General features: G+C 46.6%; 1 protein-coding gene across 1 annotated transcript; it reads left to right on the top strand.

Annotated features, from left to right (window-relative positions):
• Positions 1 to 2: 2 nt before the first annotated feature.
• On the top strand, positions 3 to 27,754 carry EEF2 (eukaryotic translation elongation factor 2). The gene is made up of 15 exons (XM_087922598.1): positions 3 to 137; positions 6,554 to 6,768; positions 8,097 to 8,278; positions 10,311 to 10,522; positions 12,627 to 12,805; positions 13,566 to 13,671; positions 15,375 to 15,488; positions 17,188 to 17,326; positions 17,449 to 17,644; positions 18,890 to 19,148; positions 20,625 to 20,732; positions 23,810 to 24,163; positions 25,148 to 25,330; positions 25,422 to 25,554; positions 27,489 to 27,754. The coding sequence occupies exons 1-15, from the start codon at positions 135 to 137 to the stop codon at positions 27,680 to 27,682; spliced, it is 2,577 nt and encodes an 858-aa protein (XP_087778724.1). The 5' UTR covers positions 3 to 134; the 3' UTR covers positions 27,683 to 27,754.
• The last annotated feature ends 187 nt before the right edge of the window (positions 27,755 to 27,941 follow it).

Here is a 27,941-nt window from a genome sequence, read left to right as displayed (position 1 = left end):
TCCTCTTCCGCCCGCTCGGCCCCTGCCAACGAGACAGGGCAGCTCGAGCCGCCGCCATTGTTGCCGGTCTTTTTTTTTTCTCCCCTTCTTTCCCCCCCGCCGCTCCTGCGGAGAATCCGAAGCCATCCGCCAACATGGTGAGCCATCCGAAACCGGGAACGACTTGAGCGGAACCTCGGGGACCCGAGGCCTAGGGGAGGCGTTGGATAGGGCCGGGTTCGGAACGAAGGGGATAGGCCCCGGGTCGGAGGCCTGCCGGGCCGCGGCGGGGGGGGGGGGGGGGAGAAGGCCGCGGCCATGGAATAGCCCGCCTTCTGGAAGAGCCCCGGAAAGGGGTCGGGGGGTTGAGTAGCGCAAGCCAACACGCGAGAAGGAAGAGGGGGGATAGTTTGCGAACGTGGCGACTTGCGAGAGATACGTGGACCCGTGTTAGGCTGTAGATCCCATGCAGAGCCGTCTGGATGGTTCCTTCCCCACCTTAAGTGCTTCTCCCCTGGGCCAGGCTGAGGATGTTGGGAGTTGTAGTCCAACGACTGTGGAATGTGTATATGTATATATATGTATATATGTATGTATATATATATGTATGTATGTATATGTATGGCATTTAGCTTTGTTCGTGTATTTTTCCACGTCATTGTAGTTGTGCTTTTAAATGTATATGTATGTTTTTGTATGTATATGTATATATGTAGATGTATGTATGTAGATGTATGTATGTATGTAAATGTATGTATGTAGATGTATGTATGTATGTAGATGTATTAAATTGCCTACTGTGGATGCTGTTTAAAGCACCTTGAGAGCCAGTGGATTATAAAAAAATAAAACGCCCTTTTCTCCATGCTGAGGATGATGGGAGATGTAGTCCAGCGCCTCTGGAGAGCTGCCAATCAAAAATTGCCTACTGTGAATGCTGTTAAAGCGCCTTGAGACCCAATATATTAATAAAAATGCCTTTTCATATTTATATATAGAGAGGGGGGGTAGATAGATATGGATATATATATATATATATATATATATATATATGTATGTATGTATGTATGTATGTATGTATGTATGTATGTATGTATGTCTAGGTGTGTTTGGGTCTTTTCCCGTGTAAGATTAAGAGTATCTTGGCAATATTTCGAATATATATATATATAGTCATAGATGATAGATGCAGAGATAGAGATAGATGGGGAAGAGAGATTCTGGTATACATATATAAAATCAGAATTTTTATATGTACGTATATAAGGCAGAAATTTAACAAGTGAAGCTCCCCTTCTGTCACTTTCCCAGCCAGAAGCAGAAAATATCAAATATATTTAAAATATCAAATATATTTAAAGCAGAAATATCTTTATTGACTAATAGATGGTCCCTTTTTAAATTTTCCTTTATTTTCAAAGAAAGCTGAACGGATAGACGGCCCCATATTTTGATTATCCCTTTTTTTTAGACTTAATGCTTATTCCTCTCCCTGGCTACAGAGACAGTCCTTGACTTAACCCCGGTGGAGCCCCAAATTTAGGTCGCTGAGTGAAACCTTGTTGAAGTGGGTTTGACTCCCCTTGCCTCAGTCGTTAAAGAGAACCTTGTGTTTGTTCAGCGAATCCGCATTTCCCACATGGTATTTGCTTGGCAGAAGGTCGCCAAAAGGGGGAATCGCATTACCGTCATAAATACGAGTCAAAAGCCTCTGGATTTTGATCCCATGACTGTGGGGATATGCGAAAAAACCGTCCTAAGTGAGAAAAACGGTCCTACGTCCCTTTTTCCAGGGTTGTCTTTTCGAACGGCCACTAAACGAACTGTTGTAAGTCAAGGGCTACGAATAATTTCTTGGAACAATTTTCTCTTCAAGACTTCACCTTGGCCGGCTTCTGTTCTTTTATTTATTTCTGCGTAGGGATAAAAAAAAAAAGGAAAATAATTTAAAAAACAAAACCCTGACCTCATTGTGCGATGACTCAGTTGGATTTTTTTTCTTTTTGGTCCCCTGCCCCCTCCTGCCACCGATTCGAGTCAGGAGAAAAAAAAAAAAAGGAGGTGATGTAACTCTCCTTACCAGCTTCCTGAAGATAATTTGGAGCAGGGTAGGGTTTTGTCTGCTGATAAACCACTTTTTTTTTTTTTGATAATTCTTTGAGGAGCGCTGGCTGGCTTGCCAATGCACCATTCAGTTCCTGTGATTTAATATATATGTGTGCGTGTGTATGTGTATGTATGTATGTATATGTATGTATATATATGTATATAAAGCTTTAATATATTCATTTAAAATTTAATTAATATATTTAGCCTTCTTTGCCAGCCTCCCTCTTTTTTGGGGGAAGGGTTTTTTTTTTTTTTAAATACTTGCTAGCTTAACCTACGTGCCAAAAGGGCTGAAATAACCATTCAAGATGTCCGCGGACGGAGCGGGACGTGATGTGGCAAAACAACAACACAGCCGGTGGCCAGCGAGGATTTTGGACGAGCTCCAGCCGGTTCCTCTTTGCCAAAGTGGAGGGGTGGACTTCAGGGAAGGAGGTTGTGTCCTTCCCCCCCCCCCCAACACACACACATCTTGTCTAAACCTGACCAGAAGTGCCTGAGGGGGGGGTGGGGAAATGTGGTAGGGAGACATAGTGGAGGGTGTCACACCTGTATTCCTGGGCTGGTTACTTTCACTGCTGCTGCTGCTATTGGGTGACCTTAAAAGTGCTGACTGTTCACTCACCTGGAAAGTATTTTCCGGCTTGGCTCCATCTACTTAATGGAATCCGACTGGCTGTTGTGGTTTATCTCACCTCTGTCTCCTTCCACTCTTCCCTTTCCTTCCTTCCTGTCTTTCTCTCCCTCCTTTCCTTTCCTGCTCATCCTACTATCACTTCCTTCTCATCCATCTACCCTTCTTTCTTTCCTTCCTTCTCATCTACCCTTTCCTTCCTTCCTTTCTTCTCATTCATCTTTCTTTCTTCCTTCCTTCCTTCCTTTCCTTTCCTTTCCTTTCCTTTCCTTTCCTTTCCTTTCCTTTCCTTTCCTTTCCTTTCCTTTCTTCTCATCCATCTACCCTTTCCTTCTTTCCTTCCTTCTCATCCATCTACCCTTTCCTTCCTTTTTTCTTTCTTTCCTTTTCTTCTCATCCATCTACCATTTCCTTCTCCATCTATCTTTTCCTTCTTATCCATCTATCCTTTCCTCCCTCCCTCCCTTTCTTCTCATCCATCTACCCTTCCCTTCCTTCTTTCTTTCCTTCCTTCCTTCTCATCCATCTACCCTTTCCTTCTTTCCTTCCTTTCTTCTCATCCATCTACCTTTCCTTCCTTCCTTCCTTCCTTCCTTCCTTCCTTCCTTCACATCCACCTACCATTTCCTTCTCCATCTATCTTCTCCTTCTTTCCTTATCCATCTATCCTTTCCTCCCTTCTCCATCTATCCTTCCCTTCCTTCCTTCCTCATCTATCCCTTTGTTCCTTCTCCCATCTATCCTTTCCTCCCTCCCTCCCTTCCTTCTCATCCATCTATCCCTTCCTTCCAGAGTCCACACATGAGGAAGGGAGGGGAAATGGTCTTCCCTGTTTTTTGGGGAACAGCCTCCGTGTCTAGGATGGCACCCCTCTTGAGATACCTTAATTCCTTCCCTGCCACTTTCAGCGGAAGGCAAAGCTCATTCTTCCAGAGGGCCTTTCGGCTGTTGGGCCACATGATTCTACCATGATTCTACTGGACTTTATGGAGATTCTCAGTCCTCCAGGCCCTGGTTGTCCCAAAGGTGCTTTTTTCCAAGAGACAACTGGACTTTCTGGTTTTGCTTTGAAGACGTTTCGCTTCTCCGCCGCGAAGCTTCTTCGGCTCTGACTGGATGGTCGGGAAGGGAAGGATTTATATTCTTTAAAGAGTCAGCACCTTCAGGGTGCTAATAACCAGCTGTCTGCAAATGATATAAACCTTTCCATTCCCCACCAGTCAAAACTGAAGAAGCTTCTTGGAGGAGAAGCAAAACGTCTTCAAAGGAAAACCAGAAAGTCCAGATTGCCTCTTGGAAAAAAAAAAGGCACCTTTGGGATATTGGATGGCTTTCTTGTAGTTTACCTGCAAGGCCCCAAGCCATGGAATTTATTATTAACTTTTTTGGGTTTTTTTGCTTTTTATCCAGGCCTTTATTTATCGTGCATAAGTTAACTCAAGCTGGTGAGCTTATCTAATGTTCCTTCCTTCCTTCCTTCCTTTCTTCCTCTTTTCCCCACAACGACAACGTCCCTGTGAGGGGGAAATAGGGCTGAGAGAAAGGGACCTGGACCAAAGTCGCCCAGCTGGCTTTCGTGGCTAAGGCGGCACTAGAACTCCCAGCCCGCTGCTTAGAAATCAAATAAATTGACCGTCTGATAATTCGTAATTCAGTATAACCCAAATCCCTGGTTTTAAAAAAATATATATATTTTTTTAAACCAGGGATTTGGGTTATACTGAATTACAAATCTAACAAATCAACTTTTCTGATAACTTACATAGGTATTCCTCGACTTATAACGATTTGGTCAAAATTACGACGGCACTGGGAAAAAAGCGACTTAGGGCAAGTTTTCGCACAACGGTTGTAACCTTCCCCACAATCACGTGATCAAAATTGAGACCACTTGGCAATTGACTCATGTTTATGACGGTTGCACTACCCCGGGAGTCGCGGGATCCCCTCTTGCGACCTTCTGGCGAACGAAGTCCACTGGGAAGTCCGATTCACTCAGCAACCGTTGGACTAATTTTAACTAGACTTAACGGTGGCGGGAAAGTTCGTAAAATGAGGCAAACTCACTTCAATGTTTCACTCGGCAGCAGACGTTTTGGGCTCCATTGTGGTCATAAGAGGAGGACTGCCTGTAATTCAGATGTACTACCAGTTCCAGAGGGACGCGGTGGCTCAGTGGCGAAGACACTGAGCTTGTCGATCAGAAAGGTTTCGGCAGTTTGGCGGTTCGAATCCCCGGCACCGCGTCACGGAGTGAGCTCCCGTGACTTGTCCCAGCTTCTGCCAACCTAGCGGTTCGAAAGCATGTAAAAAAAAATACAGGTAGAAAAATAGGGACCCCTTTGGTGGGAAGGCAACAGCGTTCCGTGCGCCTTCGGCGTTTAGTCATGCCGGCCACATGACCACGGAGACGTCTTCGGACAGCGCCGGCTCTTCTTCGGCTTTGTAAAGGAGATGACCACCGCCCACTAGTGCCAGAAACGACCAGCACATATGTGCCAGGAGAACCTTTACCTTACCAGTTCAAAAACCAACAACACACACACGACAACCTGAAACCTAAAAGGCTAATGAGTGATGCGGTTGACATATTGCCTCACTTTCTATGGTGATGTCATGGAAAACACCGTGACGCTTGTTTTAGAACATTCCTAGCCAGCTCAGGGTTTTCTGGTCTGCTGCTGCTGACCCTGTTTTTTGCTTCCTTGCCTTCTGAGTTTTGTTTTGACTGTTAGCGTTCGAGGTTGTGTGAATAGTCAGCGGAATGGGTCTCGGTCCCTGGGAGCCAGGCCAACGAAAACGATTTCCCCTCTTTTGCACATGAAAATAGGATTCTAGAAATAGTGCAGAGGAAAAACCACGTAAAGAAGATGAGGGGAACTGGAGGCTAGAATATACGAAGAGCGGTTGCAGGGATTGGGTATGTCTAGTTTGATGAGAGAAGGACCGGCGGGGGGACGGGACATGATAGCAGTCTTCCAATATCTCGGGGCTGCCCAAAGAAGATTATTCTCCAAAGCACCTGAAGGCAGGACAAGGAGTAAAATATACTAAACAGAGATTCAAGCTACAATTAAGGATTAATGTCCCGACAAAAGAATCGGTGGAATGGCTTCCGTCCAGAAATTGCGGGTGCTCCAACACTGAAGGTTTTTTAAGAAGAGGTAGAACAACCATTTTTCTGTAATGGTGTAGGGCCGTGTTGGCGAAACTTTTCACCGAGAGCTGAAACGGGAGGTGGTGGCACCAGAAACCGGAGGACCAATTCCCTGTCACGCCGTGTGTGTGTGTGTGTGTGTGTGTGCGCGTGCTGGAAACCGGAAGAGCAGTTCCCCGTCGTGCATGCATGTGCTGGAAAGCTGAACTTCCGGTTTCTGGTGCACGCATGAAACCAGCTCCTGGCATGCATGAAACCAGCTCCTGGCATGCATGCACGCACGAAGACCAGCTGGCTGGCGCGCATACATGTGCCGGAAACCGGAAGCTCAGCCTCCCGGCACACGCATGTGTGCTGGGGAGCTGCTTTCCAGCGCTCCCACGCACATGGAGACCCCCTAGCCGGAGCGCATGCCTGCAGTAGAACCTGGAAGAGCAATGGGGGACGGCTAGCGTGCCTGGAGAGATGGCTCCGCGCGCCGCTTCCGGCATGCGTGCCGTAGGTTCGCCATCGCGGGTGTAGGCTCTCCTGCCTGAATGGGGTCGGACTAGAAGACCTCCAAGCTGCCTTCCGACTCTTGTTCTTCTGTCCCGGTGGGGTTTCCATCTCCTTTGAGAAGGGAACTGGCGACTTTATTGGCCTAACACAGTCGTCGTCTTTCTCCTGTTCCCCAGGTGAACTTCACAGTAGACCAGATCCGGGCCATCATGGACAAAAAGGCCAACATCCGGAACATGTCGGTGATTGCCCACGTGGACCACGGGAAGTCCACTCTGACCGACTCGCTGGTATGCAAAGCTGGCATTATCGCCTCGGCCCGTGCCGGTGAGACCCGCTTCACCGACACCAGGAAAGATGAGCAAGAGAGATGCATCACCATCAAGTCAACGTAGGTCCCTTCGGTGGCGCTCTCTCGGGGCAGGTGGGTGGGATATGAGAGGGAGAAAGAGCTGACTCGGTTGCCTTAACAGCAGTTCACTTAAGTTACAACAGTCGGGGGGTGGGGGCAGAAGGAACGTCTGAACATTTTTCACAGATAACTTTGGTTAATGTCTCCTTTTCAACTGCAGTGTGTCAGCTCATAAAACATTTCTATGGTCTTTTTAGAGTTGCCAACAGAAAGGGAGGCGGAAGCAACGGGCAGCTTGCATTCCATAAATGTTTTCAAAGATAGTGTCCAGGCGACCGAAGTGTCTGCCTTGCAAAATGCTAACTGGAGAGCATGATTGATGACTCCGGGCTAGGGAGGTGTCCCATTGGAGGATATGAATTACGATACACCCAGGGGGTGGGGTGGAGGGAAAACCAGGGTCAAGGGTGACAGTGAATGATGTGTCTCAGAGTCGGCTACACCCAGGCAGTGCCACCTCTTCTAACTCCCAATAAATTCTTTTGGAGTTCGGCTAGAGACTCATGATTTAAATGGGGGTTAAGTGTCGGGATCCTGACACAGTGCTTCACTTCACGACGGCGGCAAGAAAGGTCGTGAAATTGGGGACAAGGCTCAACTTAACAAGCGAGCTGTTGTCTCGCTTAACAACAGAAATGTTTGGACTCCGTTGCTGTCTTAAACCGTTTGACTACCTGCACCGAAGTCCTTTTGTGCTTCTTGCTGTGATGTGGGCAGATGAACAACGGAATGTCTAATTAAAAAAAAAATTGTTTATAATATAAAATACAAAACCAAATAGGGGAGGAAAAGGGAAGGGAAGAGTCCAGAAAAGAAGAGAAAAAGAAAGAAAAGGCATTGACTTCCAATGGTTCCTTTAGGTGGACCTAAAATAAGAGTAGCATCAAACCTCAACTTTTTACTTTTACATAGTATAAACTAGCCATTTCTATATCAACAAACCTAATCGGTGAAACTCAAAATCAAAGCTGAGTTTTTTTCTACTCCACGCACAAAGTCCAGAAGTGGTTTCCAACTGGAAACAAAAGTACTTAACGTTTTTCTTTTTAATCAAAGCAGTCAATTTAGCCCGCTCTGCCAACTCAACTTTTGCAGCCATTCATCCTTTGGGGTGGGTGGGTGTTGAAGTGTCTTTCTGTTTTTGTGTATACGTTAGTCTTGCTGCCGTCAACATAAAGAGTTCCAATTTTTCCCCCCCAAGTCTTTTTCCATTAAACCCAAAAGAAAATAGTTTTTGGTTTTCTCTTTATAGTCAGTTTTTAAGAATCCGCCGTGTCTTGTAACTTTTCTCCTGCGTCTCCCCTTAGGGCCATTTCCCTCTTCTACGAGCTCTCCGAGAACGACTTGGCCTTCATCAAGCAAAGCAAAGATGGCTGCGGGTTCCTGATCAATCTAATCGATTCCCCTGGCCACGTGGACTTCTCTTCAGAAGTTACAGCTGCCCTACGGGTCACCGATGGTGCCTTGGTTGTTGTGGATTGTGTTTCCGGTAAGAAAATGGCTTCCCACTCCCCCTTTTGAGACCCTGAGCTTTGCTGGTGGGTGTGCCCAGTGGGCAGTGCTAAGAATGTAGAGCCGGGGTATCCAACCACGGCAAGTTTAAGGCTTGTGGACTTCAACTCCCAGAATTCTAAATCCCCACTTTGTGGACTTTAAGGCTTGTGGACTTCCAACTCCACGAGACTTTGAAACTTGTGGGTTTCAACTCCCAGTATTTTAAGTTTCCATTTTAAGACTTGTAGACTTCAACCCCATGAGACTTTTCAGATTTCTGGATTTCAACTCTCAGAATTCCAAATTCCCACTTTAAGACTTGTTGTGAACTTCAGCGCCACAAGATTTTAATGACTTGTGGACTTCAACTCCAAGAATTCTAAGTTCCCACCTTAAGAACTGTGGACTTCCAATCCACAAGACTGTAAACACTTGTGGACTTTTTAACTCCCAGAATTTTAAATTCCCACCCGTGGACTTCAAATCCACAAGACTTTTAAGACTTCTGGACTTCAGTTCCCAGAATTCTAAATTTCCACTTTAAGACTTGTGGACTTCAACACCACAAGACTGTGATACTTCTCGACAAAATATCCATGACATTGTGTCCGAATGTCCATCAAGAGGCTACACTGGCCCAATGTCTTATTTTTTCCAACACAGACCTTGAATGGCTGGACATTAACATTTAAACCACTATATGTCCATGTATTTGCCATATGTTAAATAAAAAAGTAAAATTCTGGACTTCAACTCCCAAAATTCTAAACTCCCACTTTAAGAATTGTGGACAATATTATGATTATGATTACTATGATAGAAGGAATATCAGCGTAATGAATATTGTTGTAAACACTTCGATGACTATTTCCTAAAACTATTTGTAAGCAGACAATGCACCGTTTTAACTAAAAATGGAATTTTTATATGTAACTAACCGATAACCTGGCATTGTTCTGGTATTTATTTATCCCAATCCTGTATTAGACAGGAAAAACCTGTACGTGGACTCACGTTGTTGTACTATCTGTTGCACAATTCTTCTATTCCTCCACAAGAGGGAGCCTTGTGAGGGAGCCCTGTTACCATGGCAGAAGTCATTTTAGGGCACACAAACACACACACACACACACACACACACACACACACACACTGAGGGGTGTTAGGGGGGTCTTACCCCCACAGTATTTGTTTCCACAAGGTAAATCATCTGTGTACCAAGTTTGGCTGAAATTGCTCAAGGCTGGAGCATACACACATACAGCCTTTAAAAAATAAATAAATAAATATAATTGTGTGTGTGTGTGTGTATTTCCAGGATAACTGGGACGCTTTGACCAATTTCAACCAAACCATCCATCCATCCATCCATCCATCCATCCATCCATATATATATATATATATATATACACACACACACATGCACATACATATATACACACATATATATATATATATTATGTATGAAATATATATAATATAATAAAGAACAAGAAAGAAGAATAGAAGATAGAAATAAGATTGATAGATGATAGATGGACAGACAGATGGTTCATTGGTTGGCAGATAGGATTAGAGATGGATGGATGATAGATGAACAGACAGATGGTGGATGGATGGATAGATAGATAGGATTAGAGATAGATGATAGATGGACAGACAGATGGTTGGTTGGTTGGCAGATAGATAGGATTAGAGATAGATAGGATTCGAGATGAATAGACAGATGGTTGATGGATGGATGGATGGATAGATAGATAAGATTAGAGATAGATGATAGATGGACAGACAGATGGTGGATGGTTGGATGGATGGAAGAAGATAAAATAAATAACTTTATGGAAAAAAAAGAATTGTGGATTTCAACATCAAGAATTCTGGAAGTTGAAGCCCACAGATCTTAAAAGTTGCCAAAGTTTGGACACCCCCGATTTAGAAGGTTCATATTCCCTGTCTGACTCTACCAAGTTGATGGGAGCGACAACCGTTACGGAAGTCGAGCTGAGCTGCCTCTTCTTCCTCCCCAGGGGTGTGTGTCCAGACCGAGACTGTCCTGCGCCAGGCTATCGCCGAGAGGATCAAGCCCGTCCTGATGATGAACAAGATGGACCGAGCCCTGCTGGAGCTGCAACTGCAGCCCGAGGAGCTGTACCAGACCTTCCAGCGCATTGTGGAGAACGTCAACGTCATCATCTCCACCTATGGGGAAGGCGAGACCGGCCCCATGGGCAACATCATGGTAAGGGCTACCAACGAGCAGCAGCGTTCTGAGGTAACTCTGAATGGACACGTTGATATTGGAAGGCAGTGCAAGCTTTTTGCTTTCCTTGGACCAGAGGTGGGGAATGATGGCCGCTTTGTGGCTTGTGGACTTCAACTCCCAGAATTCCTCTGCCAGTAAGGGGGAGTTATGGTTCCTTCATGGCTTATGGACTTCAACTCCCAGAATTACTCAGCCAGTATGGGGGAATTATGGTTCCTTCATGGCTTATGGACTTCAACTCCCGGAATTCCTCAGCCAGTATGGGGGAATTATGGTTCCTTCATGGCTTATGGACTTCAACTCCCAGAATTCCTCAGCCAGTATGGGGGAATTATGGTTCTTTCATGGCTTATGGACTTCAACTCCCAGAATTCCTCCGCCTGTATGGGGGAATTATGGTTCCTTCATGGCTTATGGACTTCAACTCCCAGAATTCCTCAGCCAGTATGGGGGAATTATGGTTCTTTCATGGCTTATGGACTTCAACTCCCAGAATTCCTCAGCCAGTATGGGGGAATTATGGTTCCTTCATGGCTTATGGACTTCAACTCCCAGAATTCCTCTGCCAGTATGGGGGAATTAATGGTTCCTTCGTGGCTTGTGGACTTCAACTCCCAGAATTCCTCAGCCAGTATGGGTGAATTATGGTTCCTTCATGGCTTGTGGACTTCAACTCCCAGAATTCCTCAGCCAGTATGGGGGAATTGTGGTTCCTTCATGGCTTGTGGACTTCAACTCCCAGCATTCCTCAGCCAGTATGGGTGAATTATGGTTCCTTCATGGCTTATGGACTTCAACTCCCAGAATTCCTCAGCCAGTATGGGGGAATTGTGGTTCCTTCATGGCTTGTGGACTTCAACTCCCAGAATTCCTCAGCCAGTATGGGTGAATTATGGTTCCTTCATGGCTTGTGGACTTCAACTCCCAGAATTCCTCTGCCAGTATGGGGGAATTATGGTTCCTTCATGGCTTATGGACTTCAACTTCCAGAATTCCTCCGCCTGTATGGGGGAATTATGGTTCCTTCATGGCTTATGGACTTCAATTCCCGGAATTCCTCAGCCAGTATGGGGGAATTGTGGTTCCTTCATGGCTTGTGGACTTCAACTCCCAGAATTCCTCAGCCAGTATGGGTGAATTATGGTTCCTTCATGGCTTATGGACTTCAACTCCCAGAATTCCTCAGCCAGTATGGGGGAATTGTGGTTCCTTCATGGCTTATGGACTTCAACTCCCAGAATTCCTCAGCCAGTATGGGGGAATTGTGGTTCCTTCATGGCTTGTGGACTTCAACTCCCAGAATTCCTCAGCCAGTATGGCGGAATTGTGGTTCCTTCATGGCTTATGGACTTCAACTCCCAGAATTCCTCAGTCATCATCCATCTCAATTAATTTAGAGTGCTTACAAGGGACATAATTTGTACTAGCTGGTGGAAGAGATGTTCCACTTCGTTGTCCTTGTGCACACCCTGTAGCAACTTTTAGCCCAGTATATCTATCTGGAGGGGGAATCAGTATATATGTTTAGAAGTTACTCCACTTACTTAACAAGGAGATCCTACAGGTAGTCCTCAACTTACGACAGGTTGCTTAGCAACTTATTCAGAGTCAGGACGTTTCCCCCTGAATTGGTCATGGCCGCCCAGTTCCACAGTTTTGAGGGTCTCCTCTTGTAGTCACACAAGTGCATTTTGGGAACTTGGCAACCACCTTACTAACATAGTCTTTTCTCTTAGAGAATAGCAAAGAACTCATGGAACAAAGAGTATTTGTTGCGTAGAGTTGAGATGGGGGTCCTTGGTGCTCTCTGGGCCACTGACTACCACTGATGATGCTGCCTAGTTGGGTAATGAAACGTCTGCAAGAGAAGAATGAAGCTCAGAGAGCATCAAGGAGCCCACAGCCTCCTCCCCCCCCCCAAAAAACCCCTCCATACCCTTCTAGCACTGATGGTGTTACCTCACTGGGTGACGAAACGTCTGCAAGAAAATCCTTCAAACCGTGCCCTTTTCTAGGCTAAACACACCACCACAGCTTCTCAGGTGGATTGAATCCTCTTGCCTGTCCTTCCTCCTCCTAGATCGATCCAGTCCTCGGCACGGTTGGCTTCGGCTCCGGCCTGCATGGCTGGGCTTTCACCTTGAAGCAGTTTGCCGAAATGTACGTGGCCAAGTTCGCGGCCAAAGGCGAAGGGCAGCTGAACCCCGCCGACCGTTCCAAAAAGGTGGAAGACATGATGAAGAAGCTCTGGGGAGACAGGTGAGTCATTTGAGGAGGGCGCAAGGATTCAGGATCGCCACCTAAGCATGTTGAACCGGCTGCGTTCATGCCAAAGACAAGCACGCAGATCACAGATAAAATCAAGAGTTGGAAGGGACCTTATAGGTCATCTAGTCAAACCCTCTACTCAGACAGGAGACCCTACACCATTTCTGACAAATGGCAGTCCAGTCTCTTCTTGTTAAATTATTACATTGAAGTTTAACTAAAGAGTAGTAAAACCAACCAGTAAATGACAGAATGGCAGAGTTGGAAGGGATCCTGGAGGTCTTCTAGCCCAACCCCCTGCCTAGGCAGTAAACCCTACACCACTTCAGACAAATGGTTGTCCAGTCTCCTCTTTAAAACGTTCAGTGTTGGAACATTTAGGCAAATGGTTCCACTGGTTAAATGGAGGCAAATGGTTCCACTGGTTAATTGTTCTAACTGCCAGGAAATTTATTCTTATTTCCACGCTGCTTCTCTCTTTGATCTGTCTAGTTTCCATCCATGTGTGTGTGTTTTGTTTTATTTTTATGGTTTTCTTAGGCATAACGTACACTGAAGACGGCATTTAATTTCATTTGTACGAGGTGCCAGTGGCAACATGGAATAAAACCTGAAATCTTAACCCAGGTTTTGCCACTCGTCCTCCTTTAAGGAGCTGACTTAAAATGGGGCAGTCTTGACAAAACATAAGCCTTCCTTTTATTTTTATTTTTATTTTTATTTTTTCCTTTCTCTCCTTTCCCCCCCCCAGGTATTTCGACCCTGCGACTGGCAAGTTCAGCAAGTCTGCAACCAACCCCGATGGAAAGAAGCTACCAAGGACTTTCTGCCAGCTGATCCTAGACCCCATCTTCAAGGTAGAGGCCACCCCCCTCCCTCCCTCCCATGGTTTCCTTGGCCAGCCCCAAACTACGCCCACTAAAAGGCGCTCGAGGGCCCCTGCCTCTACTTGCCTGTGCGTGATGACGAAACAATTTCTTCACTTTGACCTGACGGTTTTCTTTTGTTTGAAGAAATTTTGCAATATCTGACACACGAAGTAGAACGAGTCTAGAAAGTTATCCAGGGGGTGTGTGAGTTTGTGTATGTATGTGTGTGTGTCTCTCTCTGGGCTGAATTGAGCTCTTTGGACTCCCAAGGTTGGGGGGCTGGGGTCCTTGTAGTTAATCTCTTTTTAAAAAAATTAATTTATTTAACTCAGCTGAGGCACTGCTTCTCTGCAAAACAGCCGCTGGTTGCTCCAGGCCAGGAGTTTTCAAACTTAACAGCTTTAAGACTTGTGGACTTCAGCTCCCAGAATTCCTCCTCCAGTCAGTGTTAGCTCAGGAATTCTGGGAGTTGAAGTCCAAAAGTCTTAAAATGGCCGACGTTGAAGGGTCTTCAAACTTGACAGCTTTAATTTAAGACTTGTAGACTTCAACTCCCAGAATTCCTCCTCCAGCCATGCTAGCTTGGGAATTCTGGGAGTTGAAGTCCACAAAAGTCTTAAACTTGCCAAGTTTGAAAACCCTTGGACTAGTCTCTTCAGCCCAAAGATTTTCTCGTAGGTCCCAGAGGACGCGTGTGTGTGTGTGTGTGTGTAAGTGGTCCTCACTTAACGACTGGTAACTTTGCAAATGTCTGAGCTCTAATTAGCAATAGCTCTTAGACTTATATACCGCTTCACAGTGGTTTTACAAGCCCTCCCTAAGTGGTATACAGAGTCAGCCTCTTGCCCCCAACAATCCGGGTCCTCGTTTTACCGACCTCGGAAGGACGGAAGGCTGAGTCAACCTTTAGGATCCAGTTCCAGAATTGTAGCAGCTGTACATGCGAACACACACACACACACTGGTGGTTGTGCGATCGCATTTGGCTGCTTGGCAACCAGCTCACATTGAAGACCATTTGCAATTATCCTGCAGTCACATGACCACAATTTTGGGGTGTTTTGCCAGTTTCTGGCGTATCGTCTTCCAGCCCCCAAAATACACCCGTTGAAGAAAATGACCTGGCAGTCACTTAATGACTACTGCGGAAGTCATAAAATTGGGACTGGTGACCTGTTCCGTTACTGCCATGACTTATCCCCATAATTGTGGGCTCACAGTCGTAAGGGAATGGAGCTGGCAAAGAGAGAGAGAGAGACGGAGCCTTGGGCCGTCCATCAGCTCTCAGATGGAGAATCAACAGCCCTCAGGTCTGGAGGTGGCTGATGAGGAAGAGGAGGAACAGCCGGGTCCAGTGCCTGACGTGCGGCTGCTGCGCAGAAGGCAGAGAGGAGAGGAGAGGAGAGAGCAGTGGAAATCTATGGGCCGGTCCTTGGGAAGCAAGGACCACCACTGCTATTGAGTTAGCTTCAGAGGGTTTGTCAAGCTGGGTGAGAACAGCTTCCCCACAGGCTGTGTCCCGCTAGCGGGCCAAGGACCCGGGGGTGGTGGGTGGGGGTTGGGGACCACCCTGACTTAGAAGAAGCGAGACTTGCCAGCGGATCACCCCCTCGCTTGCTTGTTCGCTCGCTGTCCCTGCTGGGAGTTTTTTTTTTTAATCTTTCCCGTCGCGCGGCCTTCGTCTCCCAAAGGTATTCGATGCAATCATGAACTTCAAGAAGGAAGAAACAGCCAAACTGATCGAGAAGCTGGACATCAAGCTGGACAGCGAGGACAAAGGGAAGGAAGGCAAGCCTCTGCTGAAGGTGAGGCGGCGTGGTTTCGGGGAGAGGTAGGCAAGGGGGGGCCGTGAAAAGAGCAAGCTTTTTAAAGAGCCTGAAAGAAATCTGTTCCTCGGTTTGAAAGGAAAACGCGCAAGGAGGACCCGGAGGGGATTTAATGAGATGTAGAATTATTATTTTTTTTTAGAATAGGACAAAGCTGTAAGGGACCTTGGAGGTCTTCTAGTCCAACCTCCCTGCTCAAGCAGGAGACCCTGAACAGGACAAGGTTGGGGGGGGTTTGCCACCCTTGGTTCCTCCCTCTCCTTCTAGAAAGAATTCCTCCTCCACCTTCTCTGCACGTCACCCCTCTGACTGAAAAAAAAAAAAGACATTCCTTCACAAACAGCTTCAGCCAAAAGTAAGGCCTCACCTAGAGTCCTGCATCCAGTTTCGGTCACCACACTATAAAAAAAGATGTTGAGAGTCTAGAAAAAGTGCAGAGAAGAGCAACCAGGAGGAGGATGAGGGGGCTGGAGGCTAAAACGTGAACCCTGGGCCCTACCTAACAAAATGAAATTCAGTGGAGAGAAATAATATAGGAATTGGGCCCATTCAAAGGAAGGAAACACACAAACACACTCACACGCAGGAATTGGACCTTCCCAAAATAAGGAAAACCACCCACATAGAGAAATTGGGCCTATCCAAGAAGATCTATCTATCTGTGTGGTTCCTAAGAGTGCAGACTGACTACATGGCCCATAATCAAAAGCTGCAGAAAAATCCAACTCTTTGAGAAGATGGATCTTGACAGATTCGAACACTGGGCCGTATTTAACAAATGAAATTCAGTGGAGAGACAAGGAAAATCCTACACTTAGGCAAGAAAAACCCAAAGGACACATATAGACTGTGTGAAACCAGGCTCAATAGCAGGAACTGGGAGGGGGATCTTGGAGTCTTAGTGGACAACCAGCTAAATAGGAGCCAGCAACGTTCAGCAGCCGCCAAAAAAAGCCAATGCAATCCTAAGTTGTATTAACAAAGGGATGCAATCGAGATCAAGGGAGGGACTAATACCACTCTATAAATCCTTAGTAAGGCCACAGCTAGAGTCCTGCATCCAGTTTTGGTCACCACATTATAAAAAAGATGTTGAGACTCTAGAAAAAAAAAGTGCAGAGAAGAGCAACCAGGATGATTAGGGGACTGGAGGCTAAAACATACAATGAATGGTTGCAGGAAGTGGGCCTGGCTAGTCTAGGGAAGAGAAGGACCAGGGGAGACAGGATAGCAGTCTTCCAATATTTGAGGGGCTGCCACAGAGAGGAAGGGTTGTCAAGATATTTTCCAAAGCACCCAAAGGCCAAACAAGGAATAATGGATGGAAACTGATCAAGGAGAGATTCAACCTGGAAATAAGGAGGAATTTCCTGACAAGGGAGAACAATCAATGGCACAGAAGTTGCCTTCAGAAGTTGTGGGAGCTTCATCCCTGGAGGCTTTCAAGAAGAGACTGGACTGCCATTTGTCAGAAATGGCGCAGGGTCTCCTGCTTGGGTGGGGTGTGTGGACTAGATGACCTACAAGGTCCCTTCCAACTCTGATTCTCTGTTAAATTTAGGAACTGAGCAAAACAAGGGAGGGGCTTGAAGAAGCCATCCTGATGTAGGCAGCTGGTGGGGCAGGACCTTTTTCTTTTTTTCTTCATAACTTTGGGCTCCATGGTTTCTCCTGGTAGGCTGTGATGAGACGCTGGCTCCCTGCAGGAGAAGCTTTGCTACAAATGATCACCATCCATCTGCCTTCTCCGGTCACGGCTCAGAAATACCGCTGTGAGCTGCTCTATGAAGGCCCCCCCGATGATGAGGCTGCCATGGGTAAGGGGTCCTTCTCCCCATCCTCTCACTTCCCCTCCCATTCCTTTCCCCCCCACCCGCAAAGAGAAGTTCTCCAGAGGAGCACCGACCATGTCTTCTCTCTCTCTCTCTCCCTTCTCTAGGCATTAAGAATTGTGACCCAAAAGGACCCCTGATGATGTACATCTCCAAGATGGTGCCCACCTCTGACAAGGGCCGTTTCTACGCCTTCGGTCGGGTGTTCTCGGGAGTTGTGTCCACTGGACTCAAATGCAGGATCATGGGACCAAACTACACGCCAGGAAAGAAAGAGGATCTCTACCTGAAGCCAATCCAGAGGTCAGTCCGGGGATGGGGATAGGGTGCCGGCGGTGTGGGGAGAAATGGACTTTTTTTCTTCCTTTCCTTGCTTCTCTGTGAAATCTGCATACCCTTGGGGGTTAGGAGTTTGGCCTAATGGTTAAGGCAGTAAGTTCTAGCTCCGCCTTAGGCATGAAAGTTGGCTGGGTGACTTTGGGCCAATCACCAGGAGATGGGTGAGCTCTCGTCCTGCCTTGGGCATATAAGCCAGCTGGATGACTTTGAGCCAATCACCAGGAAACTGGGAGTTCTAGTCCCGCCTTAGGCATGAAAGCCAGCTAAGTGACTTTGAGCCAATCACCAGGAAACTGGGAGTTCTAGTCCCGCCCTAGGCATGAAAGCCAGCTGGGTCATTCTGAGCCAAGCACCAGGAGATTGGAAGTTCTAGTCCCACCTTAGGCATGAAAGTGACTGGGCCAATCACCGGGAGACTGGGAGTTCTAGTCCTGCCTTGGGCATGTAAGCCAACTGGATGACTCTGAGCCAAGCACCAGGAAACTGGGAGTTCTAGTCCCACCTTAGGCATGAAAGCCAGCTAAGTGACTTTGGGCCAATCGCTAGGAGACTGGGAGTTCTAGTCCCGCCTTAGGCATGTAAGCCAGCTGGGTGACTCTGAGCCAAGCACCAGGAGATTGGAAGTTCTAGTCCCGCCTTAGGCATGAAAGTGACTTTGGGCCAACCACCAGGAGACTGGGAATTCTAGTCCTGCCTTGGCCATGTAAGCCAACTGGATGACTCTGAGCCAAGCACCAGGAGGTGGGGAATTCTAGTCCCACTTTAGGCATGAAAGCTAGTTGAGTGACTTTGGGCCAATCAATGGGAGATGGGGAGTTCTAGTCCCGCCTTAGGCATGAAAGCTGCCTGGGTGACTTTGGTCCAATCACCGGGAGACAATGAGTTCTAGTCCCACATTAGTCATGAAAGCTGGCTGGGTGGCTTTGCACCAATTTCTCGGCTCATCCCACCTCACACCATTATGGGAAAAAGAGAAAGAAACCAATTGCACATTGTAAAAATGGAATTGGTCAGTATTTAGAAATAGGAGGAAACTATAATCTCAGAAAACCCCCAACTTTTTGCCTCTTCTAGCAGAAACTGCTGGTCCTAAGCTTACCCAGCGATGGCCAAGGGTGCCAGGAAACTACCATTCCATGAGGGCTCTCTTCTCCAGCACCTGGGCTGTTACTCACCCTGTCTCTTCTGCCCTTCCCTCCCTCCTTCCAGAACCATCCTCATGATGGGCCGCTACGTGGAGCCCATTGAAGATGTGCCTTGCGGTAACATCGTAGGCCTGGTTGGCGTCGACCAGTTCCTGGTCAAGACGGGCACCATCACCACCTTTGAACACGCCCACAATATGCGCGTCATGAAGTTCAGCGTCAGCCCCGTCGTGCGTGTGGCGGTGGAGGCCAAGAACCCAGCCGACCTGCCCAAACTGGTCGAGGGCTTGAAGAGGTTGGCTAAGTCTGACCCCATGGTGCAGGTGAGGTGTGGGGGGGTGGGTGGATCCACCTGGAGATGAGTTACAACATCTTAGTATGGACATCTTTGAACCAAGCGAGTTTGCTCAATTAGTGCTCGAAATAACAATCAGAGAATAGAATAAGAGAAGAGAGAATAGAATATACTGTAGAACAGAATAGAAGAGAATAGAGAATAGAGTAAAATAAGAGAAGAGAGAATAGAATATACTGTAGAATGGAATAGAATAGAATAGAGAATAGAGTAAAATAAGAGAAGAGAGAATAGAATATATTGTAGAATGGAATAGAATAGAATAGAGAATAGAATATACTGTAAAATGGAATAGAAGAGAATAGAGAATAGAGTAAAATAAGAGAAGAGAGAATAGAATATATTGTAGAATAGAATAGAGTAAAATAAGAGAATAGAATATATTGTAAAATGGAATAGAAGAGAATAGAGTAAAATAAGAGAGAATAGAATATACTGTAGAATGGAATAGAATAGAATAGAGAATAGAGTAAAATAAGAGAAGAGAGAATAGAATATATTGTAGAATGGAATAGAGAGAATAGAATAGAATAAGAGAATGGAATAGAATAGGGAATAAGGAATAAGAAAAGAGAGAATAGAATATACTATAGAATAACTATTGTCACTGAATGTGAAAATTACTAATGGGCATACATTAAAATGAAATTTCCGTTGCATTCAGCTCTCAAAGGGTCACCACCTTTAATATACTCTACATAAACATTAAATAAATAAATACAAAATTATGCATATACCCACACATACGACACAGTGAAACAACACAGTCTAGTTTAAATGTATACATGTACCTAGTGAGAAAAACGAATGTTGCGAGTTTAGCAGACGGATGTCATGGGAACGTGCTGCTCCAGAATCTGTGTTCCTGCTAGGAATATTTCAAAACCTCCTCCCAGACGGAAGCAACAGGAACAGAGTCCGTGAAGTGGGTTGGGTGTGTGGGGTCTCTAACCATGCTTCAAGCTCTAAGCGCAAAGTGCTTATAAGAAATATCCCGAATAACGGGAAACAAGCTTCCTATCATCTTGGTTGTCCCTATCACTCTCTGTAGGGACTTTCTATCTGAGGCGCTGCTGCCACCAAACCAAGCACTCTCGGCCTCTGTAAAAAGTGGCCAGGACGGAAGGAGAAAGATGTGCTCTCCTCATCTGACTCAGGAAATGCAAACGCTGGTTTGCACGCTTCACTAAGGATGAAAATGTGGAGAGAGACCCAAGTCAGATTGTTATCTGCACCCCCAGTTACTTCATACTGCATCCTTGATAACTGAGTGGAGTATGACTACGTCAGCTCTTTCTAAAATCTACAATGCAAGAAGGAATTTAAGATCAACAGCCTGCTTCCCTCATCCTGGTCTAGTCTAGTGACCTGGAAGTGAGGGACTTGTGTTGGGAAGGGTATTGATGCATCTCAATTTTCTGTCCCCCTTTTCCTGATTTGTTAGTGTATCATTGAGGAATCTGGAGAGCACATCATAGCCGGAGCCGGAGAACTGCATTTGGAGATCTGCCTGAAGGATCTGGAGGAGGATCACGCCTGCATTCCCATCAAGGTAACGATTTGCGTCCGGTCTCGTTACGAAATTGATAACCAATTGTGATAAAAATCAACCATTCAGGTATTCATACAACTGAATACTGGAACAATATATAACTGCTTTATTATGAAATTTTTGCAGAAGGGAATTCTGTCTGTGGACAGAAAACATTTTCCCCTCAGGAGGGCTGGGGTTTATATACAGGTTCAAATATACAGTCTCTGCCTCTTTCCTGGGTTCACAATCTATCCAAGCTACATATCTCCCTATGCAACACCCCTGTTACTGTTAGCATAACATCTGTTTCCTTGTCTTGTTTACCCGTTCCCATTTCCAGTAATCTCCATCACGAACAGGACACTGGTCAGCGTAACCTGCTAAATATGTAATCTTTATACAAAACAGTAGAGAATTCTGACATAACATTCCAGTAAATTATCTTAGGTTAACACAGAGGTTAAAAATGGCATTCCCATTGCTTTATATTTTCACAGGTATGATTTTACATATAACATCAATAGAGGATGAGAATAATTATAGCTCAAGGGTCCTTTGGTGCTCTCTGAGCTTGATGGTTTCCTTGCAAACATTTCATGACCCAACTAGGTAACATTATCAGTGCTAGAAGGCAGTGGGGTTTGTTAGGCTATTTATATTCAGGTGGCTTGCCCTCTTAGTGTGGGTGGGAGTATTCTTTGGGGGCTGGTGGGTTTCCTTGATTAGACTGTTGTTTCCTGTTTGTTTCACAATTCCTTGATTGGGGTATTGTTTGCATCTTGATTGTTAATCTTGGCGTTAAATCTCTGCTCATCTGCGTTGGCTTGCTGGCGAAGTAGTGGTTTGGGGCTTTCCTATTTCCTTTTTATTGTCTCTGTTGAATGATAGGTAGATCTTGTTTGTGTCTCTTCTGCCATTAGTTTATTCAGCTGCCCATCGTACGAACGTGACTCTTGAGTGTTTTGTTAATATTAGCAAAGAATTTTTTTTAAAAAAACATGGCACCTCTTCTATCGAAGTCTTTAGCACTAGATCAAAAGGCCAGTGGGGTTGAAAGCAACGTGATCTTAGGGTTGTGGTGTGCCAGAGGGCAGATGCTGGAACCAAAGACACATTCCCCAGGTCCCATAAGATGGACACTCTTTAATTGATAGGACTTAAAGTATGTCTCTCCTATTGTCGGCATATTCCGAGTAACTCATCCGAAGAAATCTGAACTCCCAAGGCAGGCATGTCCCTCAGAGAACATGTTTATTGGACACGTCAATAAACGTCAGCGTTCCAATGAAACTCCCCATTTCCATTCAGCAGTCAGAAACAAAGTCCATCCAAGTAAGAATTTTATTAGAGAAGTCATATTTTCACATCTGGGAAAACTTGAACCTGAGACTTCTGGGTTTTCCCTTCCCAAAAGAGAAATCAAAGATCCCTCCCCTGCACCCACAAGTCCCATCACATGGCCCAATCAAATCTTTGTCCCAACTGGAGACCTTCCTCCAGACAATCTTTCCCAGGTGCAGGGTGACTTGTCCTTGACCTTATGAGGAAAATGTTGTGGAGTCAACTCTCTACCACTCTATGCAATTCCCCCCTCCCAAATTCCCAGGCACTAAAATGTGTGGCAGCTTTGAGCTTCTAGTAAAATATGGCTTCCAAAGCTGACAATGTCGGGCACAGCTAGGGAAAAACCAAGGTTTCTGTATCATTAAAAGAATAAAACTTTCCCTCTCCAGGTGTCACAGGTCACATTGTCCAATCAAAGCAGTTGGCGGGCTCCTTTGTCACTCCTTCTCTATCCGCTGCCGTCTGTTGGGATGACCTTGGTTCCCACGGGAGAGCACTTTGTTACGTCTGCACGTCAGCTCTTTTCTCCCTTCCCAAACTGTGTGGCAACTATGAAGCAGCAAAGATGGCTTCAGCCAGGCTCGGTTCAGAGTTGACACCTGTTGGACATCGAGAGACAGATAGAAACAGCTGGGGAATGAGCCTCAAGGTGGTTACTGGCAGTGGTGGGATTCTAAATTGCACGCTACCGGTTCTGTGGGCCTAACATGCGGGCTGCACTCTTAAGATCAGTTCCCACGTGCATGCAGCGGAACACAGATCGCTTTGCGCGCACGCACAGAATAACCCTCCGTGAGGTGAGCTGTTTTTTTAGCTCAGCTGAGGCGCAGCACTCTGTTCTGCCGTGCGAATCCGCTGAGCTAAAAACATCAATGGAATATAGGACAGGAAAGCACGGGGCCAGTCAGAGGTGATATTTGCCAGTTTTCCAGACTGGTCCCGCAACCTTAAACGCTCTAAAAGAGCCATTTGGACCCGTTTTCCCACAGAAAACACCGGGAAAGCCAATAATTTTAACAACCGATGTGATCGGGTGGGCATGGCCAACTCGGCGTTACTCCCTCCCACCCAGTCACCTCCTGTTGTGGAATATGGAGTGAGTCTCCATCCCCCACCCTCAGGCCAGGCGAGTAGTGATGGGGATGGGATGGGGCCAGCCAGTGGTGGGATCAGCCAATAGGGAGCCGCAGCAGAGGGCCGAAAGAGCCGCACGTGGCTCCAGAGCCGCAGGTTGCAGATCCCTGTCTGAACTGATCAAATTTTCCGCTACCAGTACGCCGCAACCGGTCTGAACCGGCTGAATACCACTTCTGCTTGCTGGGTATTGCAAACAAGATACTCCTTTCAAAATGTCTGTTCTCTCACGTGTCGACTAAAAAAATTACCACTTTGGTCTTTTTAGTTGTCAGCAGAAAGGGAGTGGGAAAAAATAGTGCATTCCTTAAATGTTTCAGATAATTACTAGGCCGGTGAAGTTGCTGGCGTACAAGTTTATTACTGGAGAGCGTGATTGATGACTCTTGGCTATGGATGCATCCCATTGGAGAATATACATCCAGGGGATGGGGGGAAGACCAGGGTCAAGGGGGAAATGAATGATGTATCTCAAGAGTCGGTTGCCCCCAGGTCACGCCGACATGGTCACTCCTAATAAATCAATTTTTTTTTTAGTCTATGCGGCTAGAGACCTACGATTTGAATGGGGGTGGTTTGTCGGAGCCCTGACACCATGCTTTGATTGTTCTTGGCAGAAATCCGATCCAGTCGTGTCTTACCGGGAGACTGTTAGTGAGGAGTCGGGAACGTTGTGCCTTTCCAAATCGCCCAACAAACACAACCGCCTGTACATGAAAGCCCGCCCCTTCCCAGATGGCCTGGCCGAAGACATCGACAAGGGGGATGTCTCAGCCCGCCAGGAGCTGAAGCAGCGGGCCAGGTACCTGGCCGAGAAATACGAGTGGGACGTGGCTGAAGCCCGTAAGATCTGGTGCTTCGGCCCCGACGGCACCGGTCCCAACATCCTGACCGATATCACCAAGGGAGTGCAGTACCTCAACGAGATCAAGGACAGCGTGGTGGCCGGCTTCCAATGGGCCACAAAGGAGGTGAGTCCGGCCCTGGTAGCTGAGCCGTAAGAGGAGTGTCAGGCCTGCCTCCGCTTGAACCTCTACGAAAGAAAGATCCTTAACTCCGTTTGTTGAGAAAGGTATACTTTACTAGAAGTTAAGTGGAATACAGTAACGCACTTGCCTTCTAGTAAACTACACCTTTCGCAACAAATGGAGTTAAGGATCTTTCTTACTTACAGATTTCAAACTGAGGCAGATCTGACATTGAGCCAGGTTGCTCCTTCAACATTATTTATCGTATGGCACATTCACATCACATTTTGATAACACAAGAGATTGTGTGTGTGTGTGTGTGTGTGTGTGTGTGTGTGTGTATTCATTCATTCTGAGGTTCTCGCGGGTATTAGTATGTGGATCTTTGGTTATTCGGGTTTTCTCCCACGTAAGATTGGAAGTATCTAGGCAACGTTTCGATGAAGTCTCATTCATCATCTTCAGGGCTTGTGTCTTCGGCTCTGTGCTTCTCAGAGTGAACTGTGAATGGCATAAGGGAGAAATGTGAATGGCGTGGTCTGCGGAGGGAGGAAGGGGCCCTGATCCCCTTCATGGGCTGCAGCTGGGAGGACTGGTTAAAAGGACAAACTTCAGGGCAAAAGTGCTGGAGGAAGCAAAATGTGCAGCATTCTTGTCGTAGCTTCTCTGGGTTTTGGCTTCCTCCCAACTGTGGTTGCTTCTGATACCTGGTAGAAGTCTGCAATTAATCAACCTTGCCTGCCGTAGTCATTCCTTCAGTGTGGTGTGTGTTGGGTTTTTTATTTTGAATTAACATTACTTTTGGTGCGGACTGCGTTACTTCCTCCGTAGTCTGTTTTCTCATAAGAGTTTGATATCCAGCCGAGGATAATTGAACATTGGGGCCAAGTTGGAGGCATTAAAGGGAATTGATTCTATTTTTGTGATTTGGTTATTTTTGTGACACACCCCCGGGTCATCACAACACCCCTCTTTTGTTCTCCTCAGGGGGCCCTCTGCGAGGAGAACCTGCGTGGGGTCCGCTTTGACGTGCACGACGTCACCCTGCACGCCGACGCCATCCACCGTGGGGGCGGCCAGATCATCCCCACAGCCCGGCGATGCCTCTACGCCTGCATGCTGACCGCTCAGCCCCGCCTCATGGAGCCAATCTATCTGGTGGAGATCCAGGTAGGTGTGGAGGGAGGAGACTGGGTGAGTTAGGAACGGCCCCGAAAGCTTCTGCCCAGTTTCACCAGAGACCCTGTTTGCTTTCTCCCAGTGCCCTGAACAAGTTGTGGGTGGCATTTATGGCGTCCTGAACAGGAAACGAGGCCACGTCTTTGAAGAGTCCCAGGTGGCTGGCACCCCCATGTTCGTGGTCAAGGCTTACCTGCCTGTGAACGAATCTTTTGGTAAGCATAAACCTTCTAGGCTCGAAATGTCAACTGTCCCAACTCGGTCAGTTAGAAAAGAAAGGACCCCCCTGGCCTGGGATTAGCCAAAAAGTATACTTTACTAAAGCCCAAGGGGCTTACACAAGAGGCAAAGCTAGATCTGAAATTTGCAGGCGCAAAAGATCCAATTAACTTCCCCTGGTTATCAGGTCCTTGTGGGCTCCATATTCGTTTTTGTGTGACCTTGAGATGGCTGGTCCTTCTCACGGGAGAAGCTACTTGGTTTTGATTCCTGAGTTCCCTTCCCCCATTACTGATGTCAGGCTATCAGCTTAGAATACAGTAGAATAACAGAGCTGGAAGGGACTTTTAGGTCATCTAGTCATACCCAAGCAGGAGACCCTACACCATTTCTGACAAGATGGCAGGCCAGTCCCTTCTTGAAAGCTTCCAGTGATGAAGCTCCCACAACTCCCGAAGGCAACTTCTATTCCGTGCGTTGATTGTTCTCCCTGTCAGAAAATTCCTCCTTATTTCCAGGTTGAATCTCTCTCCTTGTTCAGTTTCCATCCATTATTCCTTGTCTGGCCTCTGGGTGCCTTGGAAAATAGCTTGACCCCTTCCCTCCTCTCTGTAGCAGCCCTTCAAATACTGGAAGGCTGCTCTCCTGTCTCCCCTGGTCCTTCTCTTCCCTAGACTAGCCAGGCCCAGTTCCTGCAACTGTTCATTGTATGTTTTAGTCCCCTCATCATCCTGATTGCTCTTCTCAGCGCTTTTTCTAGAGTCTCACCCTCTTTTTTTATAGTGTGGTGACCAAAACTGGATGCAGGACTCTAGGTGTGGTCTTTCTAAGGCTTTATAGAGTACCTCACTTGGTCATGATTGCATCCCTCTGTTAATGCAACTTAGGATTGCGTTGGCTTTTTATGTCACTGCTGCACCTGGCTGGCTCACATTTAATTGGTTGTTCACTAAGACCCTTCTCTCAGCCACTGCTATTATACATATATATATATAGCTTGCGATGCATAGCTTAGCAGAATGGCAGCTATGACAGGAGTCACTTCTCCTGTCCTTTTTAGCTTCATCACTGGAAGCTTTCAAGAAGGGACTGGCTTGCCATCTGTCAGAAATGGTGTAGGGTATGACTAGATGACCTACAAATATAGATAGTTCTCAACTTACAACCAGCATTCCCCTGGTCCACGTAATCAAAATTTGGGCACTTGGCACGTATTTGTGATAGTTGCCATGTCCCGCAGTCATGTGGCGCAACTCAGTTTACTAAGCAATGGAAATTGGAGCAGTGGAGGTCATAAGTTGAGGACTTGAGTTGGAAACACCAAATATGGGCGGGGGGGGGGAACCCTCCACCTTTCTACTGTGTTTCCCCGAAAAATAAGACCCTGTCTTATATATATATATTTTTGGCCACCAAAAAAGGCACCAGGTCTTATTTTCGGGGAATGTCATCCACTGACTCAACCTCACTTGCACACTATCACCCCTGGCCTCCTTTTCGCTGTCGGGCCTTCCAGAGCTTCTGCGACTGTCAAGGCTTTCTTGAAGGCCTCTGAAGCTATTAACTGGATCGATCCAGAGCCTTGATATCAGCTACGGAGGCTTCAGGAAAGCCTCGCTAGCCTTGCCGGCTGCAGAAGAAATGGGCGTCGGGTTATGCTCAGCCTGGCTACACCTGTCCAAAGGGAAGTAGTAGGGCAGCTCCACACACACCCTATCGCCACCCTAGCTTAATTTTCACCTGTGCACTCTGGAGTGGGTGAGATCTTAATTAGGGCTTATTTTGGGGGTAGGGATTGTATCGGGCTCACGTGTCAAAATCAAGCTAGGACTTACTTTCAGGGTAAGTCGTGCTTTCGGGGAAACGGGGTAACATTTGAACTCCTTTCTCGCTTTCACGCCACACCTGCGGTGCCTTTTCCTGCCTTTAGGTTTCACGGCCGACTTGAGATCCAACACCGGAGGCCAGGCTTTCCCACAGTGCGTGTTCGATCACTGGCAGATCCTCCCCGGGGATCCCTTCGACAGCACCAGCCGCCCTTCTCAAGTGGTCAGCGAGACACGGAAACGCAAAGGGCTGAAAGAGGGCATCCCCGCGCTGGATAACTTCCTGGATAAATTGTAAAGCCGATCGAATGAAATAATAACCGCAATCAGATCTTACAAACAAACAAAAAGAATAAATTTTAAAAATGGCTGTTGTGGGACTCGAACTTTCAACTAGTGTTTTTTTAAAAAAAAAAACAACCAAAAAAGAAAACACGGTGGTTAGATGTGCTTGTGGCTGAGATCGGAGGCTGTTTCCTCCCTTCTTCTTTTTTTTTTTTCTCCTTCCCTCTTTCCAATCACGAGGAAAGGGGTTTCTCACACCTACTTTTTCAGCC

Source organism: Pseudonaja textilis, chromosome 1, assembly GCF_049901715.1.
Source record: "Pseudonaja textilis isolate UNSWEBS1 chromosome 1, rPseTex1.2, whole genome shotgun sequence".
Classification (NCBI taxonomy): Eukaryota; Metazoa; Chordata; class Lepidosauria; order Squamata; family Elapidae; genus Pseudonaja; species Pseudonaja textilis.
This window is presented reverse-complemented; position numbering and strand designations above follow the sequence as displayed.